The following is a 20,227-nucleotide window of genomic DNA, read 5'->3' as shown; positions in this document are numbered from 1 at the left end:
TCTCTCTCTCTCTCTCTCTCTCTCTCTCTCTCTCTCTCTCTCTCTCTGGACCTAGATTCAGGAAGACCTGAGTTCAAACCTAGTCTCAGACACTTATTAGCAAATCACTTCATCTCCAGTCCAATTTTCACAACTGTAAAATTAATAGCACCTATGTGTGAAGATCAAATGAAACAACAAATTTACAACATTTAGCATAGAGTAAGCATTTCATAAATGCTTCCACGCTTCTCTTCTCTTCCTTCTGGGTTGTAGATAATCAGGGCCAGTCCTCTTGAAGTCATCAAGAGCAACTACTGTCTCACCATCTCCCTATTTATCTTGGGTATTGACTCCCTTTCATCATGTTTGGTCTGTTGTTTTTGGTCCAAAGAAATGGATACAGCATTAGAATTGAGCAGCTTTGCTTTCTCTCTTTCCTCAGTTACCATCATCCCTGCCTGCCCCTTAGGGTACCTCTTCATTCTTTAATCCTCTTCTCTTCCTATACTATACCTTCTTGGTTACCTTACCTTTCCTTGACAACTTCTGCTCACCCCAAGTTTTAGCATTCCTGACACTGTGCTGAAGAGTCTGTGCCATCCTTCTGTAATAATACTCTATAACTTGCCCTTGCAGTCATTTTCTTGGACCTATAATTTTAAGTTTTTGTTGATTGATGAGTTCCTGGTGCATCAACATCAGACAACTTCCCTGTTTCCTCTTTGTTAATGTGGCATCTCTACATGTCTTCAAAATTTTATTCCTAGTCCTCCTTGCATGAACACCCCTGCAAAATTTTAGCCCATTTATTCCTACTTATCCTTCCTCAGAATGCTTCAAAATCGACTAGTGTTCGGATCAGACTATACTCAATTTTCTTTTCCTTCTTGATCATAAATTCTAATGGTCACTCCTTCCTCAGGTTCCCCATCATGTTCACTTTGGCACAACCACTTTCCCCTTGTCAGGGAGAAGGGGCTCCAGAACAGGATTTACTTTCACTAGTCTTTCCACTTTTTGAAGAGTGCATTAGTAAAGTCAGCTAATAAACTAGTAGCTGCTCTGATTTGGGGAGAATATTCATGGTGCATATAAAAGCTGTATCTTCAAACATTTGAAAAGCCATCATGTGGAAGACAGATTGGCCTTATTCTAATTGGCCAAAGAGGGTAAAACTAAGAGCCATGGAGAAAAGTTGCCAAGTTCCTAAAATCAGAGAAGCAAGTTCCTTGATCAAGGAAGTCTTCCAGCAAAGGCTGGATAAGCATTTGTTTAGATCAGTGATTCCCAAAGTGGGTGCTACCGCCCCCTGGTGGGTGCTGCAACGATCCAGGGGAGTAGTGATGGCCACAGGTGCATTTATCTTTCCTATTAATTGCTATTAAAATTTTTTTAACTAATTTCCAGGGGGCTAAGTAATATTTTTTTCTGGAAAGGGGGTGGTAAGCCAAAAAAGTTTGGGAACCACTGGTTTAGATTGTTCTAGAAGGGATTTCTATATACATAAAGATTGAATCCATTTCCTTTGAAACCTCTTCCAATTCTGAGATGGTCTAATTCTGATGCTCTCTTCTCCATAGCTCTTTAAATGCATGTTCCAAAGACATACTGACACCAGTGGAGCTGCAGCAGAATTATACCTACCTCCTTGAAAAGTAAGTATAAAGCTCATTAATCTTCCTCACTTTCTATTGTTTTACATTTATTCATATGTCTAGAATGGTCTTCAGATGCCCAGAACTCCATGATCTAACTCATGATCAGCAGCTTAAGACTTCTTTTTTCAGAAACTCTTGCCTTCTGTCTTAGAATTGATACTAAGCCATCCATTTTACTTCTGTCTTAGATCAATACTAAGTATTGATACCAAGGCAGTAAGTGCTAGGCAGTTTGCTAGTATCTGAGCACAACCCAAGACTTCCTTGTCTCCAGGCCTGGCTCTCTTAGCCTCCCCCAATATTTACTTCTAAATAAAACATCAGTCAGCCACCTACGTCATGTGCCAGAAACAGAAAGAAATCCTTTTTATGGAATACCTGTCTCCTAGGCTAGAATTATGACAAAGAGAGCTTTAAGCAGCTTTATCCTTTGTCATGAAGCTAGTAAGTGTGGCAGCTGGGATTTAAACACAGGTTTTCCTGACTCCTTTTCCAGGGTTTTTCAATAATACTAGAAAGCTGCTTACATCAAGGCATTCTTGACTGTTATCAAGAAATATTAAATTATAGTAAGGATAGAGATTGGACCTGTGATTTCATTGGTATCAAGAATTCGTAGCTGAGAAAATGTCCTCTATCAACTCATTTCAACATCTTCTCTACAGCTAGTCTTAGAGAGTTGCCTTTCGGTCTTAAGTGACTTGCCTAGGGTAAAAGAGGAAGGCAGGAGTTGAACCCAGATTTTCTTGGCTTCAAAGCTGACTATCTACTCTGTCACGCTTCCTCTCAAAATAACAACAGAACAATTCACTCTATGCTGTCGACAAAGAATTATTCCTGTTTCTCTCCATCTAGGGAAACGTATGACCCTTCTTTCAATAGCCGATCACGGAATGACATTCCAGACCAGAGTATAATGTATGATTATGAGGAGCTGGGCTGTCCGCAGCTGGTCTATTTCAACAATCCATGGAAACCAGTGATCGAATTGTAAGATATCAGAGCATCATTTTATAATAGGCAACATTCCCTCCCAGGCTCTTTGGGTGGCCACTTTGGTTTATTACAAATCCTTAGGATGAAATAGAATCTGAGAGCTAGTTCAGAAACTCAGTGACATAATTTAGATTTAAGATGTATTTAGATTTAATTAAGATTTACTTAGATTTGAGATTTAATTCAGATTTTTAGCTTTAAGATAAATTTATGAGTTCATTTGGTTAATTCATGGGGTTAATTCCCTTAGGAACATTCATGGGTTCTTTTTATAGGTTTCTTTTCATAGGTCCTTTTTATCATTGTTTTAAGTATAGGAATGACCTTAGGAACATTCATGGGTTCTTTTTATAGGTTTCTTTTCATAGGTCCTTTTTATCATTGTTTTAAGTATAGGAATGACCTGTCCAATGCCATCACCTCCACCTCCCCAAATGCAAAAAACAAAAAACTAGTGGTAGCATGCATTAATGAATGAGATGTGGCCTTGGAGCGGAAGACCTGTGTTCAGGTCCTGTGTCTGATATGCAATAGCTGTGTGATCCTGGCCAAGCTATTTAATTTCTCATTTAATGTACAGCAGAGGTTCTTCATCTGAGGTCCATGAGCTTTTTTTCCCCCCCTAAACCCTTACCTTCCAACTTATAATCAATACTGTATAATTGTTCCAAGGCAGAAGAGGTTGTAAGAGCCAGTCATTGGGGGTTAAGTGACTTGCCCAGGGTGTAATAAATTATTTGTTAATTGTGGGAAGCCAATAAGAGAATAGATAAAAATCTGAGACCCCTCTTTTGACCTTTTCTTATTGGAAAAACATTATAGACTTATTGAAAAGTTTTAAGTTCCTAGCAAACCAGAAGGTGCAGAGTTAACAATTTCTCTCCTTGATAATTAAGAAGCCTGAACTCCAAAAAAATATATATTTCTTAGACAATCAAGGCCGGAAACAGACAAAGCTAGACAAGACTTTATCTGACCAGGTACAATCCTGTAAATCAAGAGTAAGGACGCAATTTGTTTAGGATCTCTATGAAATATATTTCTGCTCCCAGAATTAACCTCCTAGTAATTGGTGGTTGGAATTTGGCCTTTGACCCTGGACCTATCTCTCTACTTTTTAGACTCTTAATGGGTTTTTGTATATTTTGTAACCCCTTCACAGCTGTGATTCTTTCTCTGCGCTTTTTGTGTGAAACCAGGATGTATTAAACTCAAGACTCCATGGCAAGTTGGAGCAGTTACGAGCTAAGCATTTAGTTTGACTGTTCTCATTCCATCCGATGCCACTAAATGCCACTCAGAATCCCCAGAAATATAGAGCTGGTTCTCTATAGTTAACTAGCTAAGTAATTAGAGCTTCTGAATAACTAGGAAAATAAGTAATAGGATTGGATAAGATGGTTGTGAGCGGTACAGGGATCCCTTAATTCAGACAGTGGAATCCTTAAGAGATACCAGGGTCAATATTCCCCATAACAAGGGTCACACAGCTAAGAAATGCTTGAGGCTAGAGTTGAGTTGAACCCAGGACCCCCTTGTCTCTAAGCCTGACTTTCAATCTACTGAGCCACCCAGCTGCTCCCAATGAGCTTGTGTTTGTTGTTTTTTTTTTTTTTAAACCCTTACCTTCTGTCTTGGAGTCAATACTGTGTATTGGCTCTAATGCAGAAGAGTGGTAAAGGCTAGGCAATGGGGGTCAAGTGACTTGCCCAGGGTCACACATCTGCGAAGTGTCTGAGGCCAGATTTGAACCCAGGACCTCTCACCTCTAGGCCTGGCTCTCACTCCACTAAGTGACCTAGTGGCCCCTAGCCCCTCATTTTAAGGAACTAATGCAAAAGGATGGAGATAGTTCTTTTCATTTCCAAGTAGGATTTTAGACCTAAAGGGGGGACCCAAGATACCAAAGAACACAACTCTGAGTCATAGCAGCAAAATATGTTAGTACTGATAAAAAGGGGGAACAAGGACAGAGAAAGGAGATCAAGCCCTCCCATAGACCCCCTTAAACTATTTAAATAAAGAGGTTCCCCCCTACTTCAACACTTCTTCCCTAATGCCATTCCCTTTATGACCTGGGATTTCCTTACAGAATAATTAAATATAGACATCTGGCCAGAGGAGCAGTACCTGATCCTTACCTCCCACATTCAATACTAGGTAAAAGGAAGAAATCCTATTTTTCTAAGATGATTAAGTGAATATCAGACAGTTATGGACCTACAACCTGTGGAAATCCACATATATTAATTGGCTAATTTGTTTTCTCATCTTCCTTTTTTCTTTAAAAATATTCATTTTTATATGAGATGGCTCTCTGGGAAGAGATGAGGATTGGGGAAGATATTGAGAGAAATTCTGATGATGCAAAAACCAATAGTTATCAATAAAAATTATATTTTAAAAAATTTTTGTGGAGATCTCCTTTGGTATTTAATAAAAAGCTGCCAGGTTGCCTTGTTCTGTTTCTCTAAAATATTGGCACCACCTAATTTAGAATCAACATTAATTTCATTTTTTTTATCCTTTCCCCCAATCAAATTCAATATTTAGTCTCGTTGATATAAAAAAATAATGAAAAAACAAATTCTTCAGGAATAACTAAAAGAAAAATCCTAATTGATTCACTAATTTCCCAGATTGTGACTCTTGTCAGTATTCGTAATCTCCACAGGCAAAGATCTGAGAAGCCAAGACTCAACATTCTGGGATTACATCGTCCTGATCTGACCTAATTTTTTTTTTTTTTTTAACTCTTATCTTCCATCTTAGAGTCAATCCTGTGTATTGGTTCTAAGGCAGAAGAGTGGTGAGGGTTAGGCAATGGGGGTTAAGTGACTTTCCCAGGGTCACAAAGCTGGGAAGTGTCTGAGGCCAGATTTGAACTCAGGACCTGCCATCTCAGGGCCTGACTCTCAATCCACTGAGCCACCCAGCTGCCCTGACCTAATTTTTTGTATATTTTGTATATTCCACTAATTTGTACATATCTTCTCTTTGTGTATGTATACTACAGGTGGGAAGGATCACAGTTTGTGGAAGTTGTTACTACAGAATTTGTCCTGATTGAGAAAAATGGAATACATACTTATAACTACTCCGTAAATGTTGGACAGGCTGCTTGCAAGTCACAAGCTCAGAACTGGACCACCGTCATGGATGCTTCTGCTACAAAAAATTTTCAAGCGTGGACGAGAGATGTAATATTCCTCCTTAAGTTAACTGCTTCAAAAAAGAAAGTGGGAAAGGATAATCCAATCCCATATTTAAAAACTTATTCATGGGGAAACTAGGTAGCAGTGGATACTTGGGAGAATCCAAGTTCAAATCTAGCCTCAGATAATTCCTAGCTTTATGACCCTGGGCAAGTCACTTAATTGTAATTGCCTAGCCTTTGATAGATGATAAGGTTTTTTTTTTTTTAAAAAACTTATTCATTCACAAAATACTTGAATTTCACTCAATCTCCATGCTTCCTTCCCATAGCCCTGGAATGATGTGATGGAGAGTATTCATCTCTCTATCACTTTTACATTTAAAGAATATTGGATTAGGAGTCGGGAGCCCCAGGTTCTAGTTCTTGCTTAAATTAGCTATGTGTTTTGGGCAAGTCATTTCCCATTTCAGGGTCAAAGTCTTCCCTCATCCTTAAAATAAAGAAATTATAAATAATCTCTAGCCAGGATCTTTTCCTGTAGCCTGAGACTTTTACAGAAAGTTCGAAGGACATTTATGCCTCTACCAACACAGAGGAGGTGTGTACTTCTTTATCCAAAATTTCCTTGACCAGGAGTAAAAAGTTATCGAAGTCCCACTCTCAGGGCATCAGAGAAAAGGTTAACAATGATGTTTCATCCCACGGATCCCTAAAATTCCACACAAGTTCTACTGAGAGAAAGTATGTAATGAGAGATCAGAGCCAACCCATCCATGTTACCATCTCTGGGAATCTCTACCGTGGCTGCTATAATCCCTGCCTCAGAAGAAGCCACTCTGGTGCAAAACAGTTCACATTTCTAGAGCCCTTATTTAGATGAGTAACTGAGATGGGTTCTGATTGCAGTTATGAGTTCAATGGGCTTAAGCTTTGGAATGTTTGGTTATTTATTCTTCAGTCAGGTCCAACTTTTTGAGACCCCACTGGGGATTTTCATTTGCAAAGATATTGGAGTGGTTTTCCGTGTCTTTCTCCAGCTTATTTTACAAATGATGAAACTGAGGCAAATAGAGTTAAGTGACTTGCCCAGGGTCACACAGTTATCTGAGGTCAGATTTGAACTTGGGAATATGAGCTTTTCTGACTCCGGGCTTGGCACTCTACACACTATGGTGCCACCTCATTACCCCTAGGTTTAGAGACATTTTCCTAATGATAATCTCTTTAGATCCTTTTATCACTACCCAAGGAAACTTGGGCAATATCTAAATCTGGCTCACTTCTAGTTCTCCTTGGGAGGAGTCTTCCATTCCTTTGTAAGCATTAGGATAATGATAATAATCTAAAATATAAGGACAGGTGAATGAAAAGACATAAAAAGGACAGAAAACTACCCTGGCATCCAATTGGCAAAGTAAGTGTTATAACCCATCTTCCACTGAGCTCCAATCCCTTCTCCTCCCAATTCCTTCCCTCTCGGTCTGCATTTTCTTTATCCGTCATCCATCTTCATCCCAGCTGTTGCCAATGGCTCTCAGCAAAGGGTTCCCAAATACATAAATTTTTCTCCTGAAGTCCAGTCTCCCACAGCCACCTACCCACTGGACATCTCCACCTAAATGTTCCTTGGGTGTCTCAAACTCAGCACATCCAAAACAGAACATAGGTTTCTCCTTAAATGCCATTCCTTCAAACTTTCTGATCTCTGTCAAAGCTATTCTTCCCAGGAACCCAGCTTCACAACCTATCAGATCATTTTTAGCTCTCCCATCTTTCCATGATCTTTTTGATTTTCCTTTTCCGTTTGGTCTATTCTGCTTTTCATGGCACTCTTCTCATCATTGGACTTTTTTGCCTGTTCTTCCAGCAAGTCAAGTCTGCTTTTTAATATGCTTATTACTTCATTTGATTTCTGTGTCTCTCTTTCCATTTGACCAATTTTACCTTTTGAGCTGTTATTTTCTTTTTGTATTATTTTCATTTCTTTTTCCCACTTTTCTCCCCATTTTTTACTATCTATCTTACTTGGTTCTTAAGCTCCTTTTTTGAGTTCCTCCAGAGCTTGTGACCAGTTTCCATTTTGTTTTGAGAGTTTGCATATGTTCCCTTGTTTCTTACCCTCTCCTGTTGCTTTTGTTTTTTGTTTTTTTTTTCCTCTGTAGAAATTTTCCAGGGTCAAAAGCTTACTTTGCAGCTGCTTACTCGTTTTTCCTGCTCAAGGACTGGGAGTCTACAGGTTGCTGGTCATTTCTGTCTTAGCTTCTGGCTTACAGGGTTTTGCCTAGAGCTCTGAACCTCACCTCCAGGGCCTGGGATTTCCAGGGGCAGGTCTACTGTGTTTTGCCCTGAGGCTATCTTCACTGTATGGCATGGTAGGTGGTGAGTGGTGGTCAGCCTGCAGTTTTCCTTGTACAGTTTTACTTCCTTATATCATGGAAATCCACTTTCTCTGCTTACCTTTCACATTGTGTTTAGTGGGAGAGCCCCCTTGCTTGTCCTGCTTTGACTTCTGTCCTTTTGAGATGCTTTTTAAAGATTGGTTTGGAAAGATATTCAGAGCAGTTTCAGGATTTCCCTGCTACTATGCTGCCATTTTGGCTCCACCTTCCCTCATTCTTTCTCATCTAAACTACTATAATAGTCACCTAGTAGGTTTCTCAGCCTCCAAATTCTCTTCTGTGTTCTACGTAGTTTCCAAAATAATCTTCTTAAGGCAGTGGTCTGATCCTGTTGCATGCCTGGCTCAAAAGTTCCATAGCTCTCTACTGCCAACATGATAAAATATAACTACCTCAGGTTGACATTTAAAGCTCTTGAGATGAGCCTTCTCTCTCATGACTTCCCATCACTATTCCTCCAACTTGACCCTCCATTTTACACCTGTGAGTATTTGCATTCACTATCCCCCTTGAAACGTACTGCTTCCTCATGGCCTGGACCTTTTATCTTGCTTTAAGACACAGCTCTGGCATTACCTTCCCAGGTGAAATATTTCCTAATCTCCCTTCTATGGTAATAGAGAACTTAGGAAGAGGAGATGGTTTAAGGGGAAAGAGTAAGTTCCATTTTGGATATATTGTATTTAATGTGTCTACTGGGCATCCAGTTCATCATATCTGAAAGGTAATTGGAGATGCCAGATTGGAGGTTAAGCAGAGAGATTAGGCCTTAGAGGTCGATTTGCAAATTATCAGCATAGAGATAATGAAATACTAGGGAGCTGATGAGATCACCAAGTGACATAATACAGAGGGAGAAGAGAAAACTCAGGACAGAACCCTGAGGATGTGTTCTGGAGGAGGGAGACAAAGAAAGAGCCATCTAGTATGCAGGACAAGTATCAGGAGAGAAGAGTGTTTCTAAGATCAAGAGAGAAGAAATTATCAAGAAATGATCAATAGTGTCAAAAGGCTGCAGAGAAGTCAAGAAGAATGAGAACAGAGAAAAGGCTGTTGGATTTGGCAATTAAAAATTCATTGGTCACTTTGGCGAGAGAAGTCTTGGTGGAATGATGAAGTCAGAAGCTAGATTGTAAGGGGTTAAGAAGTGAAGAGGAGAGGAAGCAGAGGCACCTAGTGTAGGCAGCCTTTTCAAGGAAAATGGCTACAAAGGGCAAAAGAAGTATATAATGATATTTACTGGAGATGGAAGGATCAAGTAACAGTGGTGGTGGTTGTTGTTTTTCCCCAAGACCAGAAAAGAATGGATATGTTTGTAGGCAGGAGGGATAAGCAAGTAGGCAGGGAGCTATCGAGAATATGTGCAAGACTGGGGATGACAGAGTTGGGCAAATCCAGATGAAATGGAGCTGTTTAAACAAATAGAGATGGGATGAAGTCAGAGTTGCAGAAAGCAACTGAGTAATAGAAGATGAGGCACAGGGGAGAAGAAAAGTTCATAGCAAATGGCCTCAATTTTCTTCTGTAAACTAGGAGGTGAGGTTCTATTAGCTAAGAGGGTGGGAAGAAGGAGAGTCATGGAAGGTTTGAGGAGGGATGAAAAGGTTTGGAAGAGAGGCAATGGAGAATGGGATAATGAGTTGATAAGGGACATACAATAGGATTGCCTACCAGCAATGAGGGCCCAGTTAAAATTATGCAACATCAATTTGTAGTGGACCCAATCAGAAGTTGCATGATTTTTCTCCGTGATTTGATCAACAGCTCCTGTGTAGGACTGAAGGTAAATGATGGGAAATATCCAAAGCTAAGGCTTGGCAGAACACAACTGGTAATATGATAAGGGGGGCCAAGAATTCAAAAAAAAAAAAAGGACAGAGCATATTTGGATTGTTCACCATGGTGTCAAGATGGGGAAAAGAAGAGAAAATAGCTTAGTACAGAGGAGATGGCTAGGGAGAGAACTTAGGAGTCCCAAAATTGGAGGTCATGGTGAGGTTGAAGATTAGGGTTTTATAGGGAAAGGCAGAAGGAGAGGAAGAAAGTCAATAGATTATGGTTAGAGAAGGAAGGGAAGTTACCTGAGGGCCTGTAGACAACAGCTACCAGGATTATGTAGTAGAGATGAATAAACTCAAAGGAGGAGAGGTGATTAAGTGTTGCAGATAAGGAAAGAACCATGTTAGTGGCGGGGGGGGGGAACAAGGAGTATTCCAACTACTCAGTCTCTCTGGCCAAGGAGAATGATGGGCCCCTTACTAATTCAAGACTTTTCTTATCTCCCTTAGATTTATGTCACCTGCCATGAACTGAATGCCAGTATTCCATTGTTATGGCCTCACCTTGAATATCAGATTCTTGGAGGCAGAACAGATAATAGTATCATTTTTCATGAAAGAAATGGATTTTACATTTTTTCTCTTACCATCGTGGATCCATTTTACAGGTCAGTAGAAGTACAAAAGAGTTCATTTTCTAGAGCAACAGGTTAGGGTGCTATTGTGAGGGCATGGCACACAGATACTGGCAAAAAGTGTGCAGCAACTTCTCCCCTCTCATTTCTCTATATCTTTATATATCCCCTTTATCCTTCATGTTGTGTGTTAGGTCATGAGACCTTCCAGATTAATGGTGGGGTGTCAGGCAGTGGAAACCCCACCTGCAGCAACATCTCATACTTCTCCCCTCTATCCAGGGGCAAAGGAAGAGCCCAGCCTGGAAATTCTTCCTCCTTTGAATCTTCCCTTAATTCTGCAGTAAGTTATATTCTGAGATCATGAGTGCCAATGAGGATTCCATTTGAGGAAGGAGAGACAAGAAGGAAAAACAGTAATAAATTCTTGTAGAATCTCCAACCTTTCCTCTCTTAACATCCCACCTCCCTCGATTGGCTAGGAGTTCCTGCCAGTAGGAAAGCTCTGGTCCTTCCATGATTTCCCCCTACTCCCATGTCACAGAGGGAAGGAAAGCACTCTAAAAGAGTGACTTTGAGACCAAAGTGTGAATCTCTTCTATTCACCCACATTCTTCCTTTTCCTTTGCAGCTACTGTGACCTGACCACCTCATTTGCTATTTACGTCTACGGTGCTTTCCCCCAAAGGGTTCTACCTGACTATCCACTCGCCTCACTCACGATGTTCGGCATGTTGTTTATGCTCTGGCTTGGATACGTCCTTCCAAAGCTGTCATCAACGGAGAAGGGAAAAGTCATCGTAGGCTTTTTCCAGCAATTATGGAGGCCATCCGTCAAAAAGGAAAAAAGGAGGAAACCTGCCCATCACTAAGGCATTCGAATCTATTATTATTATTATTATTAAAAACTTATTTATTATTAAAATATTATAGGGAGGTTGATCCCCAGTGATCAGTCTCTCAACAGGTTGCTTCCTTGATGTATCTTTAATAAACTCTCTTTAGTTCTCTTTGTCCTGAGTTTTACCTTGTTAATCAGGGCAAAAGCCTAAACAAAGAATTCTCCTTTTAACAAAGCAAACTGAAAAAAACTGTGTCCCTAACTACAAGACATATAAGAGCGAAACAGAACCATTTCAGTAAGAACAGAATTCTAATAATATTACACATTTTCTAGTCAATTAAGAAGAAACCTTTCAAATGGGAAGGAAAGGCTATCTAAATAACACAGGACTATTCTGTCTCCATCAGAAACCTCAGATTCTAACAAGCAAATGATCTTGAGGTGAGAGTCACAACCGATATCTTTCAGACCCAAGCCCAGTCATCAATGAAAAAGAAGGGACTCTGTATGAAAGAAAGTGGGAGAAGATGATCCCCCTTTCACATTCTTCAGGCAACAGATGCACCAGAAAGAGAAATACAATTAAGAAGGAAAGCATGAGAATTGAAATAAATCAATCCATTTCTAAAAACTGCCTGCTGAAAAAAAGAGAAAGCCACATAAGGATTTAAAGAAAATAAACCATTCAGAGATTTCTTTCTAAAAGTAGGCAAGAGGGGGCAGCTGGGTAGCTCAGTAGATTAAGAGTCAGGTTCAAAGACGGGAGGTCCTGAGTTAAAATTTGGCCCCAGACGCTTCCTGTGTCTGACTGTGTGACCCTAGGTGAGTCACTTAACTTCTGTTGCCTAGCCCTTATGGCTCTTCTGCTTTGGAAGCAATACACAGTATCTATCCATTCTAGGATAGAAGGTAAAGGTTATAAAAAAGAAAAACTGTATGGCTCATTGTGCACATCTAATCCAACTCTGTCAAGGGGTGGACAGCATCCTAAATCATTGTTTTTGTCCAGTTTCAGTCATGTCGGCTCTGATCTCATTTAAGGTCTTCTTGGTAAAGATACTAGGTGGTTTGCCATTTCCTTTTCCATCTCATTTTACAGATCAGGAAACTGAGGCCAATAGGGATAAGTGACTTGTTTAGGTCACACAGCTAGGATGTGTCTGAGCCTGGATATAAACTTGGGTCTTCTTGACTCCAGGCCCACTATTCATCTTTTGGATTTTATGCTTTTATGATCCAAAATAATCCCAGTAGACTCATGATAAAAAAAAAGTCATTTGCTATCAGAGAAAGAACCAACAGAATCTGAATCCAGACCAAAGTATACTACATTTCACTTTCTTCATTTTTGTTGCTGCTGTTTGAGTTATCTTCCACAAAAGGACTAATATGAAAAAACATTTTGCAAGATTGCACATGTAAAAGCTGTAACATTGTTTGCCATCTCAGTGTGGAGGAAAGAGAGAATTTAGGCCTCAAATTTTTTAAAATTAATGTTAATTTTTTACATTATTTAGAGAAAAATAGTAAATTAGTAAATAGGGAAAAAATAAAAAAATAGTAGAGAAAAAATAATTTAAAAAAATATATATAACATCCCCTGAAGTCCTTTTTTAATATCTCCTTATGGTGTAAAGGTGAATCTGAGTTCTGAAAGGCTACAGCAAGAACCGGGGTCTGTGGCAAGTCCTGCTAAAATTGGGAAAACTTTCCATACTGGCCTGGTAATAGTGAGCTAGAAGGGGCCAGAGAGAAGTTGAAATCATCCTACTCTTAACTCCCTTAAAATATTCCCAACATATCATATTAGAGGTAGAAGGGAACTTAGATACCATCTGATCTCCCATTTAAGAGAGACGATAGGTCTAATTCTAGCCTGGTTCCTCCTCTGGCCCCAACTTCTTGCCTCCCCTCTTCACAAGAATGAGAAAAGAATAGAGATGTTTATTTGGACCCTACTGCAAGCTAAATCAAGACTTCCTTGCCACATATGGGAGACTGCCTCACTACAGTAATTTCTGGATACTCTTGCTATGGTTTCTCTCTACCTTTCCCCATTCATATAAATCCAGACCTAGAAAGGATCCCTGAAATCATCCTGTTCAATGATTTTTCAGAAGAACTCAGGGACTGTAACAAGGAAGAGCAGCTTGACTTGTTCTACTTGGGCCCAACCAACAGAACAAGATGCCTCAGGAGTATATTGTAGAGGGGTAGATTTTAGGCTGCCATAAGGTTCCCAATAATCAGCTCTCAGAGAGGAAGAAGCTATCCCTGGAGGCAGTGGATTTTCTATCACTGGAGATTCTTAGGTGGAGACGAAACTCTAGCTGTGTGACCAAAGGCATGTTGTTTAATCTCCTTGAGGCTCAGTTTGCTTAGCTGTAAAATGAGGAAGCTAGACTGATGCCCTCTGAGGTCTCTTCAGGTTCTAGATCTATGACCTTTTTATTTATTTGTTTTATTTAATCAATTTAGAATATTTTTACATGGGTACAAGACTCATGTTCTTTCTCTCCCCTCCTCCCACCCCATCCCGTAGCCAACAAGCAATTCCACTGGGTTTTACATGTGTCATTATAGATCTATGACCTTCTGATCTTATAAATTCCATTAGATCGTAAGCCCCAGGGCAGGCACTGTTTTTTACCTTTTTCAGTATCCTCAGGCACATTAGTAGGCACTTATGTTAATTGATTGATTGATTGTTGATTTCATTATCCTTTGCAATGGATGTTGGTCCATAACTCGCAAGAATCAATATGGTGGTCTCTTTGTAAATGTTCATCGTAAAGACTGCAAGATGAGATAATCCAGTTATCTCATGAAATGATCTTTCTTTTTATTTTATTTTTGGCTTTTTCTTTCCAACATCTAGTTCATTGCCTTGCATACAATGGGCACTTAATAAATGTATGTTGAATTCTACTGGTGTGAGGGGATATCAAGTGTCCATATAAGTATGTTTCCAATTAAGATGTAACCATGATGGAACCCAAAGCTTCTCCTTTTAGTCCAAAACTGATCTAAAAAGAAGACCTGATTGAACAATAACCAAGACATCCAAAGGAAAACAGTAGTAAACTCTTTCTTCCATTCCAAGACAACAAAAAAAGATGGTCAGGGGCTACAGGTGCTGGAAGAGGGGTCCTTCCACAGAAGCCAGAACAAAGGAAGGTAGAAGGACCAAAACCTATGGTAGGTCCTTTGAGACAAAAACCTAGGAAAATGAGGTCAGGACCAAGCAGGATCTGACTACCCCATTCAAGAGTTCAAGAGAGGGCAGAGCTTGTCCTGGTACAAAGTCCCCAAAATAGGAACTGACACTAGTTATATAAACAGAAGGAAATATTAAACACTACAAAAAATTAGTCTGGGTCAAGAGGCAAACCTAAAAGAAGAGAGTAACTCAACAAATGTAAGCAGAGCCTCAGAGGAAAAAAAATAGCTTAGCACAAGGACATTAAGAATACCTAGAAGAAACAAAGCAAGAGATTAAAAAATGAATGAAATTCTAAATGAAATAAAAGTATTGAAGGCAATAAGTGGAAGACAAACAGCTTATAACAGAAGTGAAAAACCTTATTCAAATAGCATAATTGGTCATTATGTTGATGAGAATTGCAAGCTTTTTCAAAGTTGTTTGTCTTTATAGTGTTGCTGCTAATGTATAATTTGTTCTCATGGTTTTGTTCACCTCATTCTGCATCAGTTTGTTCAGGTCTTTTCATGTTTCTCTGGAACCCTTCTTGTCATCATTTTTTATAGTATGATAATAGTCTTTCACATACATATGCCATAATTTGTTCACTCATTCCTAATCCTTCAGTTGCCAATTTCCCACCACAAAAAGAGCTACTATCAAATAAATTTGTACATGTGTCTTTTTTCCTCTTTCTTTGATTTCTTTGAAGTCCACACCTAGTAGTGGAATTGCTGAGTCAAGGGACAAACACCCTTTAATGGCTTTTCAACATAGTTCCAAATTGCTTTCCAGAATGCTAGACCAATTCATAGCTCCACAAATAGTGCATTAATATACCTGCTTTCCCACAGTCTCTCCAGCATATTGTTTTCCTTTTTGTCCTCTTAGTCAATTTGATGAATGTGAAGTAGAACTTAAGAGTTGATTTAATTTGTGTCTAATTATTAGTGATTTAAAACATTTTGGGCATGATCACTGATAACTATGACTTTTTCTTCTGAAAACTGCTTATTCATATCCTTTGACCATTTATCTTTTGGGGAATGGTAAGCCTCTCATATTTCAATCAGAACCTTGCCTCACTGCCTACCCTCTGAAGGGCTGGTCAAGTTTACCTGCTGCTGGAGAGACCACTCAGTATATCAAATGTTAATAGAAAAATGATAAGGAAGAGCAATAGACTACAAAAGGGGAAGGTGAAAGAGGCTCTGGCCATGACAACTTGTGAACAAGGCACAAACATGACAGCCTGGCCCCTACTCTCTAGTTCCAACCCCTAGAATCATGACCCCCCAAAAGCCTAGATAATAATTCATTAAGAAAGGAGCAGTTAGGTGGCTCAGTGGATAGAGAGCCAGGCCTGGAGATGGGAGGTCCTGGGTTCAAATCTAGCCTCAGATACCCCTTAATTGTATTACTTTGGGCAAGTCACTTAAATCACATTGTCTAGCCCTTACTGTTCTTTTGCCTTAGAACTAACACACAGTATTGATCTTAAGATAGAAGGTAAGGGTTTAAAAAATAAAAATATATCAAGAAATTATAAATGGAAACTGCCCAGATTTAGAGAAGTGAAAGCTGAAAGAATACATCCTTTATCTCATGGGGAAAAAAAATTCAGAATGAAAATTCCCAGAAATATAGCTAAAATCCAAATCTTCCAAGTCAAAGAAGAAAAAGAAAAAAAAAGCTTCAAGCAGCCAGAAAAAAAAGTTCATTTATCCATACCTTTACAAAAATACATGAATAAAATAGAAAAAAGAGAGGATTTACAAACTGAATATGTGTTTTTAAGAATGAGGGAATAATCAACAAATAACCATAAAATAAGTACGAATGGGGAGATATTAAATATAAGAGATTAAATAAGTTGGAAACAAAAAAATAGAAACTATTAAAACAAAAAGTTGATTCTTTGAAAGGACTAATAAAATTGATAAGCCATTAGCTAATCTGATTAAAAAGAATAAAGCAGAAAATCACATAAAATAGTAAATGAGTAAGGTGAAATCACAGCAAAAAAGCAAAAATAAAAAGAACAATCAGAACACAACATACACTTATATGGTAACAAAAGTGAGAAAACAGAGACACTTTCAAAAACAAAATTTCCAAGCTATCAGAAAACTAGATAGAGATCTTAGATAACCTAGTCTCAGAAAAGGAAATAGATCTGTCTGTAAAGGAACTACCAAAGGGCAGGGAAGGAGGGATCTCTGGTTCTGACAGATTCACAGGAGAATTCTATCAAGCTTTTAAAGAACAATTAGTACCCATACTTCACAAATCATTCTCAAAAACTGAGAAAGAACCCCTACCATACTCCTTTTATGAGTCAATTGTCTATCCCCCTAAAAAAAATTAAGGGAGGGGAAAGAAGAAGGTACTCAGAGAAGAGAGAAGGGAGAGATAGAATGGCATGAATTATCTCACAGAAAAGAAGCTCAAAAGAGTTATTACAATGGAGGGAAAGATGAGGAGGGTGGCAGGCAACACGAACCTTACTCTCATCAGATTTGGCTCAGTGAGGGAATAATGATCACACTCAGTTGGATATAGAAATCTATAATTCTCTAAAGGAAAGTAAAAATGGATGGGAAAGGGGCAGGGGGGAGACTTATGGAAAGGAAGAGAGATTGGGGGAGATGGTGATCAGAAGTAAAATACTTGTGAGGAGGGAAAGAGTGAAAGGAGAGAGAGAAGAAAAAGAAACAGAAGGAAAGAAAGATAGAGGGGAAAACACACTTAATTATCATAACTATAAATGTGAATGGGATCAAGTCACCCATAAAGCAGAAGTGAATGACAGAGATGACAGTGGAATAAAAATCAGAATCCTACAATATGCTATTTACAAGAAACACATTTGAAGCACATAGATATACAAAGTAAAGGTAAGGGGGCTGGAGTAGAATCTATTATGCTTCAGCTGAAGTTAAAAAAAAAAAAGCAGGAGCAGCAATCATGATCTCAGACAAAGCTAAAGTAAAAATACATCTAGTTAAAAGAGATAAGGAAGGAAATTTTATCTTGCTAAAAGGTACCACATGGCAAAAAATTGGAAAATGAGGGGGTGTCCCTCGATTGGGGAATGGCTGAACAAATTGTGGTATATGATGGTGATGGAATAACATTCTGTTGCAAGGAATGATGAACTGCTTGATTTCTATATGAATTGGAAAGATCTCCATGAACTGATGTGGAGTAAAATGAGCAGAACCAAGAGAACATTGTACACAGAAACTGAAACATTGTGAAATGATCAAATGTAATCAACTTTGCTACTAGTAGCAATGCAATAATCCAGGTCAATCCTGAGGGACTTATGAGAAAGAAGGAGATCCACAATGAGAGAAAGAACTGTAGGACTAGAAATGCAGAACAAAAACATGATTTATCACTTGTTTATATAGGTATATGATTTAGGGTTTTGGTTTTAAAAGATTACTCTGCCTCAAAAATGAATAATATGGAAATAGGTATCAAGTGACAATACATGTTTAACCAGTGGACTTGCTTGTCAGCTCTGGGAGGTAGGAGGGAAGAAGGGAGGGAGAGAATCATGTAACCATGGAAAATATTAAAAAACAAAATAAAATAAAAATAAAACCACTGACAATAGAGTATTATCAATACTAAACATGTATGTACCATGTGGCATAGCATCCAAATTTTTAAAGAAGTTTAATGAATTACATATAGGAGACAATAATAAAAAATATACTAGGAGGGGACCTCAATTTTCACCTCTCAAAACTAGATTAATATAAACAAAACAAGAAAGGAGTTAAAGAACTGAATAGAATTTTAGAAAAGTTAGATATGCTATACCTTTGGAGAAAGTTAAATGTGAATACAAAAGAATACACTTTTTTAGCAGTACATGACACCTACATAAAAATTTGCCAGGTATTAGGGCATGAAAACCTCACAATCGCATTCCAAAAAGCAAGACTATTAACTGCATCTTTTCCAGATCATAATGAAATAAAAATCACATTCAATAAAGATCCACAGAAAAAGAGATTAATGGAAATTCAATAAAATTCTAAAGAATAAGTGGGGCAAAAAACCAAATCATAGAAACTATCAATAATTTTATTAAGGAGAAAGACAATGAGACAACATACCAAAGTTTATGGGATAATGCTTAGAGGAAATTTTATATTGCTAACTGTTTATATCAATAAAATAGAGAAAGAGCAGGTTAATGAATTAGGTGTGTAACTTAAAAACTCAAAAAAGAACCAATTAAAAATCTCAAAGTAAACACCAAATTGGAAATCCTGAAAATCAAAGGTGGAGATTAATAAAAATGAAATTAAGAAAATAATTGAACTAAAATGTAAAACTAAAACCTGATTTTGGGAGGGGATAAAACAGATAAATCATTGTTGGAAAAAAGGAAAAGAAAACAAAATTATAGATATCAAAAATGAAAAGGGTTGAACACACCATCAAATAAAGAGGAAATTAAAAATAATTATTAGGAGCTATTTTACTTAATTATATGCCAACAAATCTAAGTGAGATGGGCAAATATTTGGAAAATTATAACTTGCCTAGATTAATAGATGAGGAAATAGATTATGTACTTAATCCCATTTCAAAAAAAAAATTTGAACAAGCCATCAATGAACTTCCTAAGAAAAATTCCCCAAGGGTCAAATGGATTCACAAATGAATTTAACCAAAGAAAGAACCATTAATTCCAGTGCCATGAAAACTATTTGGGAAAATAACTGAATAAGGCAATCTACCTAACTCCTTTTATAACACATATATGGTACTAATACCTAAACCAAAAAGAACAAAAACAGAGAAAGAAAACTATAGACTAATTTACAGCACATATATGGTACTAATACCTAAACCAAAAAGAACAAAAACAGAGAAAGAAAACTATAGACTAATTTGGCTAATGAGTATTGATGGAAAATTTTAAGTAAAATACTTAATTACAGTAATATATAACAAAGATCATACACTATGGTGTATGTAACCAGGTAGGTTTTATACCAGGAATGCAGAGACAGTTCAATATTAGGAAAACCATCAGCATAACTGGCTCCATCAAAAACAAAACCAACAGAAACCATATCATTATTGCGATCCTCACAGAAAGCCTTTGACAAAAAAATCCATTCCTATTAAAAACAGTAGGGAACATGGGAATTAATGGAGCTTTTCTTAAAAGGACAAACTATCTATCTAAAACCATCAGTATTAGCTATGATGGAGAGGAACTAGATGTCTTCCCAATAAGATCAGGGGTGAAGCAAGGATGCTCATTATTACCACTATTATCCAATATTGTACTAGCTGTAGCAATAAGAGAAGAAAAAGGAATTAGAATAGGTAATGAAGAAACAAAACTATCACTCTTTGAAGATGACATGATGATATGGGTATTCTAAAGGTTCAACTAAAAAACTAGTTGAAATAATTAACAACTTAGCAAAGTTGTAGAATATAAAATAAACTCACATAAATCATCAGCATTTCTTTACATTACCAATAAAGTCTAGCAACAAGAGATAGAAAAAGAAATTCCGTCTAAATTAATCACATAC

The 20,227-nt window shown here is 37.9% G+C and overlaps 1 protein-coding gene across 1 annotated transcript in view; it reads left to right on the top strand.

Moving 5' to 3' along the window:
* The window catches only part of CATSPERD (cation channel sperm associated auxiliary subunit delta), a 101,132-nt gene extending 89,655 nt beyond the window's left edge, over window positions 1-11,477 (top strand). The window contains exons 16-20 of the mRNA XM_044685254.1: window positions 1,563-1,637; window positions 2,496-2,630; window positions 5,653-5,836; window positions 10,481-10,638; window positions 11,237-11,477. Of these exons, the coding sequence (XP_044541189.1) occupies window positions 1,563-1,637; window positions 2,496-2,630; window positions 5,653-5,836; window positions 10,481-10,638; window positions 11,237-11,477 (793 nt within the window). The remainder of the gene's footprint in view (window positions 1-1,562; window positions 1,638-2,495; window positions 2,631-5,652; window positions 5,837-10,480; window positions 10,639-11,236) is intronic.
* Window positions 11,478-20,227: the final 8,750 nt, after the last annotated feature.

Source organism: Gracilinanus agilis, chromosome 1, assembly GCF_016433145.1.
Source record: "Gracilinanus agilis isolate LMUSP501 chromosome 1, AgileGrace, whole genome shotgun sequence".
Classification (NCBI taxonomy): domain Eukaryota; kingdom Metazoa; phylum Chordata; class Mammalia; order Didelphimorphia; family Didelphidae; genus Gracilinanus; species Gracilinanus agilis.
The sequence above is the reverse complement of the archived record's forward strand: the minus strand, read 5'-3'. Positions and strand labels throughout refer to the sequence as shown.